The sequence below is a fragment of the Prionailurus bengalensis genome, chromosome E2 (assembly GCF_016509475.1).
Source record: "Prionailurus bengalensis isolate Pbe53 chromosome E2, Fcat_Pben_1.1_paternal_pri, whole genome shotgun sequence".
Classification (NCBI taxonomy): domain Eukaryota; kingdom Metazoa; phylum Chordata; class Mammalia; order Carnivora; family Felidae; genus Prionailurus; species Prionailurus bengalensis.
In genome coordinates, this window is record NC_057352.1 from 14985495 (window position 1) to 15006818 (window position 21324).

General features: G+C 51.3%; 3 protein-coding genes across 4 annotated transcripts; 1 reads left to right on the forward strand and 2 right to left on the reverse strand.

Moving 5' to 3' along the window:
- Positions 1-293: 293 nt before the first annotated feature.
- On the reverse strand, positions 294-1363 carry LOC122494054 (ferritin light chain-like). Its single transcript, XM_043598922.1, has one exon. The coding sequence runs from the start codon at positions 1198-1200 to the stop codon at positions 454-456; it is 747 nt and encodes a 248-aa protein (XP_043454857.1). The 5' UTR covers positions 1201-1363; the 3' UTR covers positions 294-453.
- A 111-nt stretch (positions 1364-1474) lies between these two features.
- On the forward strand, positions 1475-2715 carry LOC122494055 (EP300-interacting inhibitor of differentiation 2-like). The gene has a single exon (XM_043598924.1). The coding sequence runs from the start codon at positions 1594-1596 to the stop codon at positions 2155-2157; it is 564 nt and encodes a 187-aa protein (XP_043454859.1). The 5' UTR covers positions 1475-1593; the 3' UTR covers positions 2158-2715.
- A 10548-nt stretch (positions 2716-13263) lies between these two features.
- SELENOV (selenoprotein V) lies at positions 13264-21319 on the reverse strand. 2 transcript variants are annotated; one of them, XM_043598925.1, is made up of 7 exons: positions 19634-21319; positions 17711-17735; positions 17528-17581; positions 17338-17412; positions 17131-17224; positions 16751-16798; positions 13264-13387 (listed from the first exon to the last, which is right to left on the reverse strand). In XM_043598925.1, exons 1-5 carry the CDS (start codon positions 20590-20592, stop codon positions 17147-17149), a joined length of 1191 nt encoding a protein of 396 aa, XP_043454860.1. In that variant the 5' UTR covers positions 20593-21319; the 3' UTR covers positions 13264-13387; positions 16751-16798; positions 17131-17146. The 2 variants fall into 2 exon arrangements, with proteins under 2 accessions (XP_043454860.1, XP_043454861.1); XM_043598926.1 differs by having other exon boundaries at positions 17126-17224.
- Between the last annotated feature and the right edge of the window lie 5 nt (positions 21320-21324).

Here is a 21324-nt window from a genome sequence, read left to right on the forward strand (position 1 = left end):
CCCATGTCCAGCTCTGTGCTGACAGCTCAGAGCCTGGAGCCTGCTTGGGATTTTGTGTCTCCCTGTCTCTCTGCCCCTCCCCCACTCGTGCGCGCGCTCTCTCTCCTTCAAAAATAAACATTAAAAATGTAAAAAAAAAAAAAAAAGAGAGAGAGAGGATTGCTATGGGAAGATAGGCAAATGAATAAATGGAAAATAATAAAGAACATCCTCCCCACCCACCCACCCACCCCCAAAACAAACAAAAAACCAAGAATCTAGGATATCTTGGTGTATAATACAGGCAGCGTTTCTGTTTTTCATTGCAAAAAGCTTTATTGTTTCCATTGGGTCGACAGTTTGGGAGAGGGCTCCGTCGTGGTTAAACATCTGCTCAGACAAGCCCAGGCAGAAGCCCGGGCACTAAGGGGATGTCAGAGGGGCCCCTCCAAGGTTGCTGGGCTCCAGAGGCTGCTAGTCGAGCTTGAAGGTGAGCCTTTCGAAGAGATACTCGCCCAGCGCGGCCTGAGGGCCGGCCAGCCTGCGGAGGTTTGTCAGGTGGCTGCCCATCTGCTTGATGAGTTTCACCTCCTCGCCCAGGAAGTGGTTCTCCAGGAAGTCACAGAGATAAGCGTCGGCACGGGCAGAACCCAGGGCATGCAGATCCAAAATTGCCTCGTTCAGGTTCTTCTCCAGGACTAGAGCCGTTTCCATGGCGTCCAGGGCTTTACCCCACTCGTCGTGCGACGGCTTCTGCACGTCCTGGAAGAGCGCGCTGCCGCTCCGCTCGTTTTGCAACTTCAAGAGCCGCTGGGCACCCTCGCGCTTCTTCAGGGCTAACTCGCGGAAGAAGTGGCCCAAGCCCTGCAGAGCCACATCGCTGCTGTCGAAATAGAAGCCCAGAGAGAGGTAGGTGTTGGAGGCCCGCAGATGCATGTTGACCAGGCAGTTGACGGAGGCCTCCACCTCGGGGGAATAATTCTGACGACCCTGAGAGCTCATGATTGGTCGGCAACAAGGCGCTAAGCTCAAAAAACCGTGTTGGTTGGCCCCAGAGGCAGAGGGTGGCTGAGAAGGTGGTTCCGGGGGTTGAGACGGTAAAGGCGGCTGGAGGGTGGTCTGAGGCTGGAATAAGGGGTGTCCCTGGGTCTGGTCAGTCCAAGCTCTGTTGAAGCACGAGGCAGATCCAGCGGACCGCCGGGCGCACTGCAGATGTGGCATTATAATCACCGGAGAACAAGAAGCGTAGAGAGGAGCATGTTGGGTGGAACCTGGGGAAAGCCAATAAGAAGCAACCTTGTAAGACTCTCCTGGGGTAAACGTTAAACTGACTCAAACGGAAAATAGGGACGCGCCCTTCGACGTGCCGTTGCCCGCTCGGGGCCGTTTCGGCTGTGATGACGCTTCTGGCCGCGAGGTGGCGCCTGGCGGGGCACGGGCGCCGGGAATGACGCGTGCGCAGCGCTCCTAGGTGTATCCGTAGGATAAACGCACGCGCCGCGTTCACCGGTGCGCACAGCGCTCGCGCACACGCACTTACGCGCCCGCCCGTAGTCGCGACGTCCCGTTTTTCCAATTTTTCTGGGAGCGGCCGAGCTGACCCCGGGGTACGAGATGTCCGAGCTCCCCCCCGACAGCGGTGGCCGGCAGACGGACGCGGCGAATGGCCACCGCGACGCCCCGCGGGCGGAGGTAGGCGGCGGGAGGCGGGAGCCGGCCCCGGCGGGGCCTGCGGAGCCCGGGGAAGGTCCGGTGGCGGCGCCCGGGGAGGCCCGCGACGCACAGGTAGCCCGAGTGTTGGCGGAGCCAGCGGAGGAAGAGGGTGCGCAGGCCAGACCCCGATCCCGGCCCGGGAACGGCCCGGGGCTGGCTGCGTTGCCGTACCTCCGCCTCCGTCACCCACTTAGCGTTTTAGGAATCAATTACCAGCAGTTCCTGCGCCACTACCTGGAACACTACCCGATCGCTCCGGGCAGAATTCAGGAGCTGGGAGAACGCCGCAGGAGGTTTGTGGAGGCCTGCAGAGCCCGGGAAGCAGCGTTTGATGCCGAGTACCAGCGGAATCCCCAGAGGATGGATTTTGACATTTTGACATTTACAGTAGCCCTCACTGCGTCCGAGGTCATCAATCCTCTGATAGAGGAACTTGGTTGTGACAAGTACATAAGTAGAGAATAGTCTGGTGGCGAAACCACTGCAGAGGGGAGCCTCTGTTTTCAAGTCTCACGCCAGTCCTGTCCCTCGATTTTAGAAGGTCAAAGTGTATGAGATAAGGCGAGGCATAGTTGCGGGGGGGAAGGGCGTTTATCGCGACAAAGCCTCAGAAAAGAAATTCAAAGCCTTGTGACTCCTGTGACTGTTGAGTTTGGGGTTGATACAGAGCCTTCTCCCTGTGTTGTGGAAATGACTTTCAAAATTCCTTCACTGAAAAGTGAAGGATAGTTTTCAGGGCATTGAGACCCGATGAAGAACTGTGGCCAGTATCGGAGCCCGTGATGACGAAAGAAACTCTCAAATCGTGATGGGGAGGAATAAGGAGCCACGGCGGTGTTATCCCGTGGAGAGACTGGAAGCCTATGGCGAGAACTTGACATTGTCCGAGTATGTGCTCTGTTCACATCAGGTTCAACAGAAGGTTTTAGCACAAGATCGACTTTGTGTTCTGTGAAGCATTTCAAACGGCAAGCAGTGTAACTTGTTGTATATATTACCTGATAAACCTTGTATTCGAGAATATCTGAAGATTCTGGAATTTTTTTTCTTTCATTTTTAATGTTTAAGCTTTTTTTTGCTTTTTTTTTTCTTTTTCTTTCTTTTTTTTTTTTTGGTAAACCTATTCAGAAAACCCCCAAAATGTGAAATATACACCGAAAGTTCTTCCATCCCTGTCCCCTCTATCCAGTCCCCGCCACAACCCACGTCTGCAAGGTGCCTCTCCTGTCGTTGCCTTGTGTACACACAAGCAAATGCAAATTTGGGGTTTTTTTTTTTCATTTCTTCACAAAAGTGGGCATATTTACTGATTTACACGTTGCTTATTCAGTAAGAATGTACCTTGAAGATCCTTCCAAACCACTGCATTGCCTGGTTCTTTGTTCTTTTTCAGAGCTGCGTTCTGTTTCATTCTGTGGTTGATTATGTTGTAATTTACTTATCCAGGAACATATCAATGGGCATTCACGGTCTCCATCTTTGTCTTTAGATTTTTGTTATGTCAGAAATTCATCATTTATTTTAAAAGATAATTCTTAGTAGAATCTAATTTTTCATCCGACAAATTTTCCTTTTTTTTTTTAACCTTTTATCGCTTCACCCATTTTCTGTTGGCAAAAAAAAAAAAAAAAAAAAGGCTGTGAAAGGTAACCTTGTATGCATATCACAGGGCCTGTGCGCAAATGCTTTGATGGAAATGACCTTGTCGTGTTTTGCCATCTGTGCAATGGGGCATAGCGTAACCTTTGATGGTGTAAGACGGCATTTTTCCTTGGGGCGTCTTCTAATCAGCAGCTTCTTAGATTCTTTGTTATGTGTAACATCCATAGTGTGAATTTCCAGAAGTGAGAATTCTGGGCCAGGGTACTCATTGGAAATTGTATGTATATTCCCTTTTCTGTGAACCCTGTGTTCGTATCTTTTATCCATTTCTCTCCTGAAGAATTGTTCTTTGTTGATTCCAGTAGCTGGCGATGTAATATGTGAGATAGGATAATAGCTTGTAATGTGAGTTATGGATCTCTTTCCCCAGTTAGTCACTTGTGTCTGGTTTTCCTGAAAGCCTTTGGGCAGGCAGGTTTTGCTTTGGTTTTTGTTTGCTGTTTTCTTTTAAACCAGTAAGGTATCAAATCTCAAGATTTTCTTGGGGGGGTGTGTGTGTGCGTGTGTGTAGTTTCTTTGTGCATATTTGAGTCTCTGAACACTTGGAATTTATCCTGATGTACAGTAAGAATTCAAAATTTATTTTTCAGGGGCTACTGGTTGCCCCAGCACCAGTTACCAACTAGTCCTCCTTTTCCCTGCTCACTTTGTTTAAAGATGCCTCTTCGTCATATACTAAGCTGTGTTTTCGATTTTCTGACTACGTGGTTTTAAATCTGGTAGTTTTTAATGTTTATTTGTTTTTGAGAGAGTGCGTGAGCAGGGGAGGGGCAGAAAGAGAGGGAGACCCAAAATCTGAAACAGGCTCCAGGCTCTGAGCTGTCAGCACAGAGCCCCATGCGAGGCTCGAGCTCACAAACTGAAATCATGACCTGAGCCGAAGTTAGAAGTCAGATGCTTAACCGACTGAGCCCCCCCAGGCGCCTCTCAAGCAAAGCTTTTTTTTTTTTTTTAGAATCACATGACAGTTAATTTATCATTAAGATACTGAGTCTTCCTATCCCAATGGTCTATTTTCCCTTTAAAAAAAAACTTTTTTTTAAGTAATCTCTACACCCAACGTGGGGCTCAAACTCACAACCCTGAAATCAAGAGTCACGTGCTCTGCAGACTGAGCCATCCAGGCACCCCTATTTTCCCATTTTTTTAAAGACTTCCCCCCCAAAAAATGCAGCACCCAGGTGGCTCAGTTGAGCACCTGACTCTTGATTTAGGCTCAGGTGGTGATCCCAGGATCCTGGGATGAAGCCTCATGAGCCTGCTTGAGATATTCTCTCTCTCTCTCTCTCTCTCTCTCTCTCTCTCTCTCTCTCTCAATTAAAAGAACAAACAAACTTCCTTTGTGTCCTTCAGAAGAGTGTTAGGAGCGCCTGGGTGGCTCAGTCGGTTCAGCGTCCCAACTTCAGCTCAGGTTATAATCTCGAGGTTCGTGAGTTCAAGCCCACATCGGGCTGGTGGCTGTCAGCACGGAGCCTGCTTCAGATCTGTCCCTTTCTCTCTCTCTGCTCCTTCCCTGCTGGTTCTCTCTCTCTCTCTCTCTCTCAAAACAAATAAGTAAACTTTAAAAAAATAACCCTAGGATCACTGAAGATTCCACAAAGGCCTTTGACAAAATTCAGTAATCATTCTTGATCAAACACCCACTGAGCAACAGACACATATGTGAAGAACTTCCACAAAATCAGGAACAAGACAAGGGTGCTTGACTATCATTCACATTGTTTTACAGGAGACAGAAGGCACCGGCCCAGGAATTAATAAGGAGAAAGAAATTCAAGGTAGAAAAGTTGTAAAGAGGCATTACTTTCACTGTTGAATATGACCTGTTCTTCAGGAAAAACTACTATAAACAAGAGAATTCGGTGTGTTAACAGGCTATCAAATAAATGTGGAGACATTACATTTTTTTGAAATCAATTATCCTCTTTCTATTTGAGAGAGAGAGAGAGAGTGCTAGCAGGGGAGAGGGGCAGCGGGGGAAAGAGAATCCCAAGCAGGCTCCACGCTCGGCGCTGAGCCTGATCCCACAACCCTGGGATCACCACCTGAGCCGATGTCAAGAGTTGGACGCTCAACCGCTGAGCTCCCCGGGTGCCCGGAAATGCATTATTTTCAAACACACAGGCAAACTTTTAGAAAAAATGCAACAGAAAGAATCCTCATTTATGCAGAAAAAACAGGAAAGATAAAGTAGCTAAGAATAAATAGATCTGCCAGAGATCTACTTTCGGAACATTCATTTAAGGGCAAACAATATTCTTTTGGTTTAAATATTTATTTTTTTGAGGGCGAGCACGCGCGAGCCAGCGTGGGCAGGGGAGGGGCCGAAGAGGGGGGTGGAGGTTTTGAAGTGGGCTCTGTGCTGACCCGAGATCAGGACCTGAGCGGAAGTCGGACGTCAACCCACTGAGCCACCCCGACGCCCTCCTACCGTTATTTTTATAGTCCCCACCATGATGAAGTAGTTACTGATAATGCACGATCTTCGTGTGCCTCGAGTGATCCTTATTTACAAATGAGGTATAAGCCTTTTGATGTGCTTCTGGATGTCTGTCTTTTTTGTTTTTTCTTTCAGTAGGCTTCCCGCCCAGCACAGAGCCCACCTGAGCTGAGGAGTGGCCGGGTGGCTCGATCAGTGTCCCAACTCCTGATTTCAGATCAGGTCATGATCCCAGGGTTGTGGGATCGAGCCCCACATCGGGCTCTGAGCTGAGCAAGGAATCTGCTTGGGATTTTCTCTCTCTCTTCCCGCCTCCACCCCCTCCTCAGCCTCTCACCCTCTTCAAAACAAATAAACAAACTTAAAAAAAAAAAAAAAAAAAAAAAAAAGGCCTGAGCTGGGACCAAGAGTCTGACACTTAACTGACTGAACCACTCAGGCGCCGCCCCCCCCCCCCTCCGGCTTTTATTTAAGGATGTTCGTAGAAGTGTACCCTAAGTGTCATTTTCTTGTGCACTATTTGTTAGTTTTAGAGTTAAAATTTTTTTTTCTTTATGTTTATTTTTGAGAGAGAGACAGAGTGTGAGCAGGGGAGGGGCAGAGAGAGGGAGACACAGAATCCAAAGCAGGCTCCAGGCTCTGAGCTGTCAGAGCCCAACTCGGGACTTGAACTCACGAACTGGGAGATGATGACCTGAGCCATAGTCGGACGCTTAACCGACTGAGCCACCCAGGCGGCCCTGTTACTTTTAAATTTTAATGTTATTATAACATCATTTAAATAATTTGGAAGTTTTTCCTTTCCTAAGTTCTGGAACACCTTAAAATCCACTGGAATTGTCCTGGTAAGGTTTGATAGCATTTCCTTTGGGACTGTCCAGGCTGGTGATTGGGGACAGTGAGGGTGAGAGTCCTGATGTCCCTTTCCCTACTTTCCCCGATGGTAAGAGCTGTAGATTTTTTTTTTTTTTAATTTTTTTTTCAACGTTTATTTATTTTTGGGACAGAGAGAGACAGAGCATGAACGGGGGAGGGGCAGAGAGAGAGGGAGACACAGAATGGGAAACAGGCTCCAGGCTCTGAGCCATCAGCCCAGAGCCTGACGCGGGGCTCGAACACACGGACCGCGAGATCGTGACCTGGCTGAAGTCGGACGCTTAACCGACTGCGCCACCCAGGCGCCCCTAAAAAAAAAAGTTTTTAATGTTTATCTGATTTTGAAAGAGAAGAACGGAGCATGAGCAGGGAAGGGGCGGAGAGAGAGGGAGACACAGAATGGGAAACAGGCTCCAGGCTCTGAGCCATCAGCCCAGAGCCTGACGCGGGGCTCGAGCTCACGGACCGCGAGATCGTGACCTGGCTGAAGTCGGACGCTTAACCGACTGCGCCACCCAGGCGCCCCAAGAGCTGTAGATTTTGAGGTACTTAGAATTACAAAAGTGTCCACACTGAGTCAGAATGTAGCATTTTTCCTGACTTTATTTTAATGTAAGTTTTTCTTTCTTTCTTTTAATGTTCATTTATTTACTTTGAGAGAGGGCACGTGCCAGGGGAGGGGCAGAGAGAATCCCAAGCAGGCTCCACGCCATCAGCGCAGAGCCCAACAAGGGGCTCGATCCCACGAATGGTGAGATCATGACCTGAGCCGAAACCAAGAGTCGGATGCTTAACCGACTAAGCCACCAGGGGCCCCTTTCCTGACCTTCTTGATTAAATGCCTTTCTTTACACTCAGTGGTAACAGAGGGGAGTTGCTGAACTTGGAGAGTGTTATGCAATAAATAGAAGCACGTGACCTGTAAAACTGCAAAATAGTCTTCGAGAAGCATGTGGTGGGATCGCAAAGTCGGAACCGTCTCTCTGGGTTCAGGAAGTCAGCCTGGAGTTTCTGCTTATCAGGTTACCCCCAGAGGCTGCTTATTCTCCCGAGGTCTTCCAGGATCTGGCCTGAGACAGAAATTGCAGGTTTCTGCCCCGCAGGGAAGCTGAACTGGGGTTTAGAGAAAAACGAGGTTTGTTGCCCAAACAGTAAGCATGGTGATAACTCAGGTTTCCACAGTTCTAAGCTGCTTAGTCAAACGTTGTGTCCCTTAGTTTGCCCAGAAAAGGACGCTGAGGCTTAGAAGGTCAAATTGTTTTTCCAGATCCATCTGACTCCAAATCGCACCACAGGGCAGTGACCTAACCGGGCGTTAGCCTCTTAGGAGGGCAGGGAGTGGGACCGGGGGCAGGAGGGTGAACATGAAGAGCATCACTCGTGGTGCCAGGTGTCTTGGGATCAAACTCCGATTTTGACATCCATGTGTGAGGCCCCAGGCTTACTACTCAGTGCCCGGTTTCCCATAAGTTTATGCCACCCTGGTCCTTCTACGTCTTTCTGACTGATGGAATCTTGTAATAGAGGTGAAATATATAAGCGTTTGGAATTTCCGAGGAGGGGAACACAAGAATCTAGAGTCCTAGACCAACGCGCATCCTTAGGATATGTAAATATTGTCATGGAAACCAAATTAAGATTTTTTAAAGGAAAATCTGAATACATGGGGTGCCTGGCTGGGTCAGTCGGAACAGCATGGGACTCCTGATCTCAGGGTCATGAGTTCAAGCCCCATGTTGGGTGTAGAGATCACTAAAAAGAAATAAACCTAAAGAGGCGCCTGGGTGGCTCAGTCGGTTCAGCAACTGACTTGGGCTCAGGTCATGATCTCGCGGTCCGTGAGTTCAACCCCCGCGTCGGGCTCTGTGCTGAGAGCTTGGATCCTGGAGCCTGGAACCTGCTTCGGATTCTGTGTCCCCCTCTCTCTCTGCCCCTCCCCAGCACTCTCTTTCTCTCTCTCTTTCTCAAAGGTAAATAAACATTAAAAATTTTTGAATTAAAAAAAAAAAAAAGCTTAGAACTTTCAGCCCCACCCCCAAACTCTGGGGAAGAGGGCCGGGCTGGAGGGTGTTAATCACCCATGGCAGGCGATTTGATCAGTCTTGTTTACATATTGAAACCTCCATAAAACCCCTAAACAACGGTTTGGGGAGAGTCCAAGTTGGTGAGCACATTGAGTTACTGGGAGCGGTGCACCCAGCGAGACCGGGGACGTGGCGCCCCCCCTTCCCGCAGGCTGGGCCCTACGTCTCTCTCCCATGTGGCTGTTCTTGTGTCTTTAATAATAAACCAGTAACAGTAAAGTGCTTTCCTGGGTTCTGAGAGTCATTCTAATGAATTCGCAAACTCGAAGAGGGGGCTGCGAGAACCCCTGAATTGATAGCTCCTTGGTCAGAAGTGCGGCGACAACCGGGGATTTTGAGTGGCATCTGAGGTGGAGGCAGGTTTCCGGGGCTGAGCCCTTAATTGTGGGAGCTGACGCTAACTCCAGGGCAGAGTGTCAACACTGAATTGTAGGACAGCCACCCAGTGTCCAGGGAGTTGGTTACTGGTGTAGATAAAACCCACCCATTTGTTGTCAGGCTCATTCAGGATTATCTTCAGTTTGCTTCATTCAAAGCCCGTGCAAAATCCTTTTTTGTCATTTAATGTGACGTAGCCATGGGAGTGCCACCCCATCATATTCACATGTCCCACCCACCCTCAAGGAAAGGGGGATCATATGAAGGTGTGGGTCATTGGGGGTCACCTTAGAATTCTACCTACCATAAAAAGTAAATAATTGTAAGTAGTTACTACCTTATTATGATTTATCATATTATGACATAGTTAAAAAAAAAAAAAACCATAGTTAAAGCCTCTGGCTCACTCACTGCTCTCACCCACTCATCACATCCTCCCAATCCTGGGGTATTTGTTACGATTTGGGTTTGACGGCACGTGACGGAGACCCAAGATAACAGCATCTTAAACAGGGAAGCTTGCTTTTCCCTCCTGTCCATTTCTGGCAGTGCTACCAAAGGACCCCAGGCCCCTTCCCTATTGTTGCCCCATCCTCCCTACTCAACCCCCATGGAATCCTTCTGTCTCGTACCAAGATGGCGCACCATCAAATCCCACTTCCAGACACCAGGATGGACGGCGCAACCCCCCAAACTGCAGGCGTCACTTTTGCTCACGTCCTATCGGCCATACCTAGCGGCCAAGGAGGCTGGGAAATGTAGTCTTCGGCTGGGGACTGTCATGAAGTAGTGCCTCTGCCCCAGCGGCCAAGCCTGTGTCTTCATTTTGCAGATGGAGACACCAAGCTCAGAGTGCCGACGTCACCAGAAGGCGATGGATAAATCAAGGGCGGAAAGAGGCGAGGAGAACCTCCTTGTATCATAGCCCAAGACCAGGGCTTTTACCAGCTCCGAAGAGCTGATATCTCATCACTGATGCGGTAAGAGGCATTTCATGAAGGTGGGGAAACGCATACATTTGACGGACAAGTGCTGGGGGATCTAGCGTCCGGGTGTGTGATTGTGGACGGCGTGAGAAAATACCGAAGCACCAATCCTGAACCCTGCCTTCCCCCCGTGCTCCTGCCCGGGCCACGCAGTGTGGTGGGGAAACTCGGGCTGTGCAGACAGACCGCGCCTGGATTCTCTGGTTCAAAGTAGAAATAGCCTCGGCGACGTAATAAGATATTGGGTCCTTGCACGGCTTCCATTCCGGCGAGCAGATGTGCCCTAAGAGGTTTAACGTTCACGCAGCTCCTGGGCTATGAAAGCCCTCTCCCGAGACTCTCACAGATTTAACTTGTTTACTCTTTTCAGCAGCCCCGAGTGAAGTGCCATTACGTTCCCCACGTTACAGAGGGAGCAACTGAGGCACAGAGCGGTAGAGTGACTTGCCAGAGCTGGGAAGTGGCAAAACCGGGAGTGGCATCCCGGCAGGGATTTGGCTCCAGGCTCTGTGGTCTCAGTCGGTAGGTTCTAGGGTCTGCCCCGTTATCTGCACCTGCTCCTCGTCGTCAGGAACAGAAAGAGAGTCCAGGCTCTTGGCAAACGTGCAGAGCTTGGCTTTGGAAGCCCGGGCAGCGTGTCTGATCTCGCTCTCCGACGATCACGTAGCACCCACTGTGCCACTGCACGATACCCATCACCTCTTCTTCCGCTGAGCCCAACACGAGCCCTCGTCCTCCCCACCTCGACCCCCGACATCCCCTCCCCAGGAGGAAGACAGATCCACCCAGGCTGCAGGGGAGTTTGAAGCGTTTGTGAATGGACAGCTGGTCCGTTTGAAGAAGGTGCTGGGACCCTGGGGGTGGGGTGGGGAGACCGACAGACAGACTGTGGCCAGAAAGGTGATGGCTTTGTGGGTGAGGCCAGGCTGCAGAAAACTGTGAGCATCATCGGCGAGGAGAGCGGGTAACAGGCAGTGGGCCGGCGAGGTGGAGGCGAGGTGAAGGGGGTGGGGGGGGGACAGGGGGCAGGGGGCAGGCTTGGCATCACAGCAGAAGACAGGGTAGAGGCTGCCAGGAAAACCTTGCCTCCCTAGCAAAAAGAGAGTGACCCAGCAGGCAGGTCCTTCCTCACGGAACCCTCTTCCGCCTGCAGTAAGGACTCCAGGGGTGGAGGTGCAACAATGAAACGACGGGTTAACCGTGGCAGGAAAGCAGTACGGGAAAAACTCTGGGTCGCTGACAGCATCGTCAGACCGCCAGCCGACTCCAGCCCTGTCCCACCAGCACACGAGAAAAACGGTGTATTTGTTGGATGGTGGAAGCCACCGGTGGCCCGGTTCGCCGTCACTTGCAGAGAGGAGCACCCCTGACAGAAACCCACTTATTCTGTGCCTGGCCCTGGGGATTCCACATTTAAGTAGTGTTACCACGCCCATTTGACAGAGGAGGAAACTGAGGCTCCGAGAGGGGGTGTCCCTTACTGGAGGTCACGGCCACTACATGGCAAAGGTCTGACTCCCACACCTTGCGGTGACCTCCCGGCTCGTGCCCAGGGACCCCACGGCACCAGGTGCAGTGTAGGTGGCCCATCAAGGTCCGATGAATCCCCAAATGGCCCTCCCCCAGGTTACTGACACCTGCCTCCTGACACTGCGAGTCTAAATTTTGTTTTTAATGTTTCTTTTTTTTTTTTTTAATTTTTTTTTTCAACGTTTATTTTATTTTTGGGACAGAGAGAGACAGAGCATGAACGGGGGAGGGGCAGAGAGACAGGGAGACACAGAATCGGAAACAGGCTCCAGGCTCTGAGCCATCAGCCCAGAGCCTGACGCGGGGCTCGAACTCCCGGACCGCGAGATCGCGACCTGGCTGAAGTCGGACGCTTAACCGACTGCGCCACCCAGGTGCCCCTAATGTTTCTTTTTGAGAGAGGGAGAGAGACAGCGAGCGAGCAGGGGAGGGGCAGAGAGAGAGGGAGACACAATCCGAAGCAGGCTCCAGGCGCCGAGCTGTCAGCACGGAACCCGTCGTGAGGCTGGAACCCACAAACTGTGAGATCATGACCTGAGCTGAGGTCGGACGCTCAACCGACTGAGCCACCCAGGCGCCCCCCCAACACTGGGATTCTAGGACCTGTGGGTTTAGAAAGTGGGCTCCAGGGTGTAATGAAATTTGGGTTGTCAAGTGTTGGAGACTTGCCACAGTCCATATTTCCATCCCACCCCCTAAAACTGCCAATAAAATGAGAAACTGTCAAAACGTATCCTGGGGCACCCGGGTGGCTCAGTTGGTTGAGCAACCAACTCTTGATTTCGGCTCAGGTCATGATCTCACTGTTATGAGATCAAGCCCTGCATTGGGTTCCATGCTGAGCCTGCTTGGGATTCTCTCGCTCGCTCGCTCGCTCTGCCCCCCTCCCTCACACTCTCTCTAAAAATTAAATTTTTAAATTGAAAAAAAAAAAAAAGTATCCCAAACCAGGGCATAGGAAATTAAGATGCCACAAAAGAAAGAAAGAAAGTGGGGCACCTGAGTGGCTCAGTCTGTCAAGCGTCCAACTTCAGCTCAGGTCATGACCTCGCAGTTTGTGGGTTCAAGCCCTGCCTGGGGCTCTGTGCTGACAGCTCAGAGTCTGGAGGCTGCTTTGGATTCTGTGTCTCCCTCTCTCTCTGCCCCTCCCCCACTACTGCTCTGTCTCTCTCAGTCTCTCAAAAATAAATAAACATTAAAAAGAAAGTGACTCAACAGCACCAGGAGTTGAGGCTAGCCAACCAGGAGCAAACCTGGGGAGCAACAGGAAAACAGGACTAGTCTTCTCTTCAAGAGTGTTCTTCTTTTTTTAATGTTTATTTTTGAGAGAGGGAGCGAGACAGTGGGTGAGCAGGGGAGGGACAGAGAGAGAGGGAGACACAGAACTTGAAGCAGGCTCCAGGCTCTGAGCTGTCAGCACAGAGCCCCAGGCGGGGCTCGAACCCACGGACCGCGAGATCGGGACCTGAGCCGAAGCTGGACACTTGAACTGACTGAGCCACCCTGGTGCCCAGGATTAGGCTTCTCTCCAAACCTGCCCTTCCTTCCCCTCCCCACCGCCTCCCTTCTCACCTCAGGAGACAGTGTGGCAACATTAGACGAGGTCAGGCCAGAACAGAGAGGCAGATTGTATTTATTTCCGTTTTCACCCCTCCCCAACTCGCCCCAGCCCCAGCTACCATCAGAAAAGGACCTGACTTGGCAACATTTCAGCCCTTCTCGGCATCCTGCTGAGGCTCCTGAAATGGAGAGGAGAGAGAAAATACTTTAAAACATCAAGAGCTATGACAACAACACTATAAAAATAATAGCATTTATACAGTGTTTACTATGTGTCAGGCACCATCCCAACGCTCCCCACTCTAGTCTCCTTGCCATTTCTCAAACACGCCAGACACATTCCTACCCCGGGGCCTTTGCACTTGCTGCTCCCTCTGCCGGCTATATTTTCCATAGATAACCCCAGATATCCGCACGACTCAACCCCTTCCTTCTTTCAACTGTTTACTTACCATCTTCCCAATAAGGTCTTCCCCGACCACTCAAGTTAGGATTGCAAAAAACTCCCAGCACTACCCACCCCCACTCCTTTCCTGCTTTATTTTCTTCTCAGCACTTATTTCCACCTTCTATTTGCCTATGTGTCTTGTTCTTGTCTGTCCCCACCACTAGAATGTCAGCTTCACTAGGGCAGGAGTTCGCATCTGTTTTGTTCATGGCCGTATCATCCCCAGGACCTAGAACAGTATCCAACACAGAGTAAGTACTCAGCAAATATTTGTTGGATAAAGTGAAATCCAAGGAGGTAACGGCTATCATGGTTTCTGCTTGACAGAGGAGAAGACCAAGGCAGAGAGAGGTGAAGGCATTTGCCTGAAGTCACACAGCCAGTAAAATAGGGATTTGAAGCTAGACAATACTGACGTAACCATTGTCTATCCTTCCGTTTTTAATACAGTTGATTGTCGTTCTTGTCCACCCAAAGCTCTCTCCCCATCATCCCTCCCCATGGGCTTAGGGAGACCAACTCCATTCCCAGTTGGAATAGCCACATGACTCAAGACTGGCCAATGAGAGCTCCGTGTTCCCTTGGGCCTCAGTGATTGGTTCGGGGACGAACATGTGACCTAATCCAGGCCAATAGGAATTTATGCCACCAAGATAGGGAGCCTCTCTGAGAATAAAGTTAGCCCAGGGAAAAAGCAGAACACAGAGTAAGGGAGGGTCAGATTCTCAATGACAACATTTTGCTGCCTGGATCAAGCCATTCCTGAAGCTAATTAGCCCCTAGACTTTTATTCTCATGAGCCAACTTTTTTGTTGTTGTTAAGCCAATTTGAACTGGGTTCTCTGCTGCAATAAGAACATTCATGACTTATTCCAATAACAACTGCTGTTCACTTACTGAAGAAGGGTTTTGACAAGCTCTTAATTCACATCTAACATCACCAGCTTCAGCCTTGTGTGGCTGGCTGGTGGATCCAGGATTTGAACCGAAGTTCCTGTGACCCTGGAAGCTGCATGCATAACTACTCTGGTATTCTGCGTATTGGCAGGTGTGAGAAACAGATGTCTCCTCTGCCTCCCCTGCCCCCATCCCCAGCATGGCTGCTTGAAAACAGACCTACTAAGTGCCTGGCACATCGTAGGCATTCCAAAAATACTGTCTGTAAATTTTTAAAAACAACTAATATAATGTGGACATTGTCTGGATCCTAATTCCCAACCCACCACCTCTAAAAAGATATTTTTGAGACACTTGAGTAGATCTTAGATGCCATTAAGACATTTTAAAATTTTTGTCGAGGGTGGGGGTGCCTGATGGCTCAGGTGATGCAGCATGCAACTCTTGATCTCAGGATTGTGAATTCAAGCCCCACATTGGGTGTGAGCCTACTTAAAAAAAAATCAATAAAATAAAATTTTTGTTGGGGGTGAAAATGGTCTTGTACTTCTTTTAAAAACTTAATTTGTTGGGGCACCTGGGTGGCTCAGTCAGTTAAGCATCCAACTCTTGATTTCAGCTCAGGTCATGATCCCACTGTTTGTGAGTTCAAGCCCCATGTCAGGCTCTAGCCTGGCAGTGTGGAGCCTGCTTGGGATTCTCTCTCTCCCCCTCTCTCTCTGCCCCTCCCATGCTGTCTCTCTCAAAATGAACTTTAAAAATAAAATAAGAGATGCCTGTGTGGCTCAGGTCATGATCTCACAGTTTCTGAGTTTGAGTCCTGCATCGGGCTCTGTGCGGACACTCGGAGCCTAGAGCCTGTTTCAGATTCTGTGTCTCCCTCTCTCTGCCCCTCCCCCGCTTGCACTTTCTCCCTCTTTCTCTCAAAACTAAACATTAAAAAAATTTTTTTAATAAAATAAAAACTTATTTATTAGAGATGCATACTGAAGTATTTACAGGGGCAATAACGTGAGGTCTGGAATGTACCTTCAAACGCTAACATGCCAAAAAAAAAAAAAAAGTGGAGAGGAAAATAGATGGACTAGGAGAAAGTCGGTAATAATAGTTGACCTGGTTGACGAGCACATGGGGCTCACTGTACGGGGCTCGCAACTAGGGTACGTGTCTAAAATTTTCCACCAAAAAAGTGTGAAAAAAATCATAGCTTCCATTTATGTAAACGTCTAGAAAGTACAAACTAATCTAGGAGGACAGAAAGCAGATCAGGGGTGGCCGGGGACAGGGCAGAGGGCAGGAGAAATTGCTGAAGGCGCCCTCTCAGTGGTCTTAAAAATCCAGTATCTGGGGCACCTGGCGGGCTCAATCAGAAGAGCACGTGACTCTTGAGCTCGGGGTTGTAAGTTCAAGCCCCACGCTGGGTGTGGGGATGACATAAATACATTAACGAAATGAAAATGCAAACTAAGGGGCGCCTGGGTGGCTCAGTCTGTTAAACGGCCGATTCTTGGTTTCGGCTCAGGTTGTGATCTCGAGGTTCTCATGGGATCGGTCCCCGAGTCACGCTCTGTGCTCCAAGCACAGTCCTCCCTGATCTTAACAAGGAGGACTCACTGAGCTAGGTAGGACTGGGAGTAGGATGTTTCTGACTCCAAGCACAGAACCTGCTTGGGATATTCTCATTCTCTCTCTCTCTCTCTCTCTCTCTCCTCTCTCGGCCCTTCCCTCCCTCTCTCTCTCTCTCTCTCTCTCAAATTAAGTAAATATTTAAAAAATTAAAAATCCAGGGGCTCCTGGGCAGCTCAGTTAGTAGAGTGGTTGACTCTTGACTTCAGCTCAGGTCATGATCCCGTGGGACCGAGCACCCAGGTGGGCTCTGTGCTGAGCACAGAGTCTGCTTGAGATTCATTCTCTCTCTCCCTCTGCCCCTCTTGCCCACTCACCCTCTCTCTTCTCTCTAAAAAAACAAATAAATAAAAAGAAAAGAAATTAAAAATAAGAATCCAGTATCGGTGGCCAATAAATGGTTGTGCGTATGCTTTAATACCTTAAGACAACGTTAGCAATGGAACTTCCTGCAGTAATGGGTTCTATGTCCTACATCTGCACTGCTCAACATGTGGCTATAGAGCTCTTGAAATGTGGCTAGTGTAGCTAACAAGTGAATTTTGATTGTATTTAATTTTAATGAACTTACCGTAAGTTGAAAAGCCGTAGGCTGTTATTGGGTGGCACAGCTTTACAACTGAAAGTGAAAGGAAGGGAGGGAGGAAGAAATTTAAAGCTCTTTTGAAAAAAATTTCATTGACATACACTGAGCCCTTCTTTGAGCCATGTACATTTACTACCTTAGATGAGGCATCTCCTGGAATCATCTCAACAACCCCATTTTCCAGATGAGAAAACTGAGGTTCAGAAAAGGGTGTGGGTGACCTGCCCCGATCTTAACAGGGAGGACCGGCTGAGCTACGTTGTGAGTAGGTTGTTTCTGACTCCTAGACAGCGCCCGCCCTGCGTGCTGCCCACCCTCAGCCCCGCCTCCGCCCCGCCCCGCCCACCTCGCCTCCCTCACCTCACCTTCGGCCGGTGGCTGCTACCTTTTCCTAATTTCCTCATCGATAATGCTCACAATCTTCTGCAGCCTGGCCTCATCCACAAAGCCATCGCCTTTCTGGGCACAGAGGGGAAAGAGCAGGGACATGTATGTCTCCCACCCCCCTCCACCGCCGCCCCCCCAACCCAGCACGCCCTCCCTCCCGGGCCGGGACACACAATCACAATCACCTTCTTTGAATGGACCAGTTTTCCATCCACAAACACTTCAAACTCCCCTGTAGCCTGGGCAGATCTTTCCTCCTCCTGGGGAGGGAATGTTGGGGGTGGAGGGGGAGGTGAGAGCTCCTCTCCAAGCCCCTGGGGTCTCGGGACCCTAACTACCCTCCCCCTCACTCCCCCAGGCCACCGGCACACTCACAAAGCGTAGACAATTTGGAAATTGCAGCTCCAGACTCTTTCTCAGTAGAACGTACTGCCAGGAGGAGATGGGATCATGGGTTCAGAGGATCAGAGGGTCATGGGGTCAGGGGAGGGGAAACAGGACCTCCTTCCAGACTTCCTGTCCAGCACTCCCCCCACCTCCAAAGTCAAAACTACTCACCCGAAGGCTGTAGCTTCAGAGGCCGCTGGACGCCGAGGGAAAGAGAAGGGAGACAGAGAGAGATGGGGAGAAGATACTGAATCAGTATCTCCCCAGGCCCAGAGGGAGCCTGTGAACACCGGACTCCGATCCCATCCCATACGGCTAGCTCACCCAAGGCAAAAAAACCCACAACAGTCCTCTGTATGGTCCACAAGCCCCCACGGTATCTGCCCCATTGCCTCCATTCACTCCCTGGCCCACCGCTCCAGCAAAGGAGGGAGGGAGGAAGCTCTTTTGAAAAAAATTTCATTGACATACACTGAGCCCTTCTTTGAGCCATGTACATTCACTACCTTAGATGAGGCATCTCCTGGAATCATCTCAACAACCCCATTTTCCAGATGAGAAAATTGAGGTTGAGAAAAGGGTGTGGATGACCTGTCCCGATCTTAACAGGGAGGACCGGCTGAGCTAGGACCGGGACTACCCTCAGCTCCGCCTCCACCCCTCCTACCTCGGAACTCCTCCTCCAACACTGCATGCCTCACCACAGGGCCTTTGCACTGGCTGTTCCCTCTGCAGAATGCTCTTATCGACATGGTTCCCTCTCTCCCCTCCTTCAGGTCTTTACTCATATATCACCTTCTCAAGGAGGCCTTTCTGACTACCCCATAAAATTGTGACCCCCCCCCATTCCTTCTGCCGTTGGCACTGATCGCCTTTTTTTTCTTTAGTTTACTTATTTATTTTGAGAGAGACAGAGAGAGAACACAAGCGGGAGAGAGTCAGAGAGAAGGCGAGACAGGATCCCAAGCAGGCTCTGCACCATTAGCGCAGAGCCCAATGTGGGGCTGGAACCCACAAACTGCAAGATCATGACCCGAGCCAAGATCAAGAGTCGGAAGCCTAACCGACTGCACCACCCAGGTGCTCCAGCACTGATCACCTTCTACGATGCGAGATAATGTACTGTGTGCCATATTTATTGTTCATTCCGGCCCCCTCCACACCAGAACGTGAGTGCCACAAGGGACAGAGATCTCTGTCTTACGCACTCCTGTGTCCCTGGTGCCGAGGACAGGGCCTGGCACAAGGTAGGTGCTTAATAAATAGTGGTTGAATGAATGAATGAATGAATCCATGGAGTCAAAGGAAGCTAGAAAGGAGGAGAAGGGCAGAGAAAGAGGGGAAGATGAGGCAGTGGGGAGAAGGGGAGAGAGGCATTTACATCGGGAAAGGAAAAGAGACAGTGAGTTGGGGAGAGAGACAGAGCAGGAGAGACCACCTGGGCAGAAAAAATGGGGGGTGGGGGGAGTGAGACTGGGAGAGATAAGGGGGAGAGAATGTTCTAAAGCAGGAGAGAGACATGGGGATTGGGGGAGGTCCCTGCTGTTGCTGTTGTCGTGGACCCAGAAGACCCAGCCCTGGGACCACCAAAGAGGACGGAAGCCAGCCTCCTTCCGCCTCTGCACTCGAGGTTCCTCCTCCCCTTGCCACCTCGATCGCCCTCCCAACACCCAGCTTTTCACGTGGAGGCCCCCTTCTCATCACCGCCTGAGAAAGGCCATCCCTGACCACCCAGTCTGGCATTCCCCCACCCCTCCCGGGCCTGGCTTTGGGTCTGCATGGCCCAGCCTGGCCTGGCGAGAAAAGCAGGTGGCGCTGTTCAGCACTCCATCCATCCTCAGAGCAGGCCTGGCCCTCGGGGGGCAGCACACTCCAAAATGAGTAAATGAGGCCGAATGAACGAAGCTCAGAGCAGAGATTTGAAGCTAACAGCTCCCCAGCGCCAGAGAAAATGATAGGTGGAGCCAAGTTTCCAACTGGGAGTGGGGACTCCCTCCCCTCACCCTATCTTCAAATCCCCGAAGCCCCAGCGCCCACCCCCTCTGGGCTTTCCCCAAGGGGAGGAAGGCAGGTGTGGGCGGGGACGCCCCTCACCAGTAGATCACTCGAATCAGGATCTTGCTGTCCTCCGGTAAGTTCTCGAAGGTGGAGGTGAATGCGGTGGCGAAGGAGTCGGTCTCCAGGATGGGCGCGGGAATAGAATCGGGAGTGGAATCCATCAACTTGGTGGCTGATGAGTCTGCCCTCGAGGTTGACCCAAGGGTGGGCCCCAGGAAATCAGCGGCCGTTGGAGTGTGGGCAGGAAGGGACTCTTGGGTGACAGAGCCGAATCCATTGGCGACTGATGGGAAGTGCTTCACACTGGGTGTCCGTGAAAGATCCTTGTCGGGCCACACAAGGGGCTCCGGAGCAGATTCTGAGGGTGGATCCAAAGGTGGGGCTGAGTTCCCTAAGGATTCCGACGCAGGGGCAACGGCTGTGATCGAGACCCCGACTGGGAATGAGGTTGGCGCTGGGATCCGGGCCAGAGTCGGGGTCCTGATCGGAGTGGGCGTCCGGACCCTGGTCGGGATCTGTACCGGAGTCAGGGTCCGGACCCGGGTCGGAGTCCCGACGGCAGTCGGGGTCTGGACAGGAGTCTCAGTCCAGACTGGGGTTGGAGTTTGGACCGGAGTCGGGGTCTGGACGAGAGTGGGGGTCCAGGCTGAGGCCGGGGTCTGGACAGGAGTCGGGGTCTGAGCGGGACCCCGGGCCGAGATCTGGGCCCGGGCCGAGATCCGGACGGGAGTCGGGGCCCGGCCCGGGGTCGAGGTCTGGGGGAGATCTGGGGTCCGGGCCGGGATCTGGACGGGACGCGGGGCCCGGACAGGGGTCTGGGCGGGATTCGGGGCCCGGACCGGGGTCTGGGCGGGATTCCGGGTGCGGGCTGGGGTCGAGGCCCGGGCAGGAGTTGGGATGCGGACCGGGATCGAGGACCTGACCGGGGTCGAAGCCCGGACCAAGGCCAAGACCCGGGCCGGGGAGGGGTTTGGGCCCCGCGCCTGGTTGTTCATGGGCAGCAGGGGGCCGGGGGGCGGGGTTGGGATCCCGCCCCGTCCTCCTTCCTTGGGGCGGGGAGAGCCTCACGCACACCAGGGTTCTAAAATGGGAGAAACCACAAGGGGGCACTATTACATGGTGTTCCACGCTGTACACAGGTTCTACCGCGCAGGGCCTCCAGATCTCACCTAATTCCTGAACCCTACCTTCAAGGCAAGGAACACAGAGATTGCTCCAGCGTTCCTCTCACTGTCGCTAACATTCAGGCCTTCAGTATGTTTCTTGAGTGCCTGCTGTGTGCACGGTCCTGTGCCGAGTGATTCTGGGAACAGAGCCCTGATCAGCAAACCCCTGGTCCAGTGATCAGGTTTCCTGTCCAGTGGGGGAAACATAGCCATCACCAACCAACAACAGCCCAGTGTGGCCGGGGCTGGAGTAGGGGAGGCACAGGCAGAGGGGTCAGAGACAAGGCGAGAGAGGCACAGGAGCCTGCAGAATCCCAAAAGGTGCTAGAACCAGCCTGGGGCAGAGGGGGCTCCCTGAAAAAATAACTGGGTGGTCAGGAGAAAACTGAAAATAATAACTAGCAAAAATAACAAGAGTTTGCAGTTACACAGTGCTAAGTGCTACACATATAAATAACCACAGCTAGTAAGTGGCACAGCCAGGATTCAAATGGAAACTGTCAGGCTCCAGAACGCTGGTACTTAACCACTCTGCAAATGGCCCCATCACACTGTGAGCTG

Coding starts and splice junctions, on each gene's coding strand:
- LOC122494054 (XM_043598922.1), bottom strand. CDS start 1,200: ATGCCACATCTGCAGTGCGCCCGGCGGTCCGCTGGATCTGCCTCGTGC.
- LOC122494055 (XM_043598924.1), top strand. CDS start 1,594: ATGTCCGAGCTCCCCCCCGACAGCGGTGGCCGGCAGACGGACGCGGCG.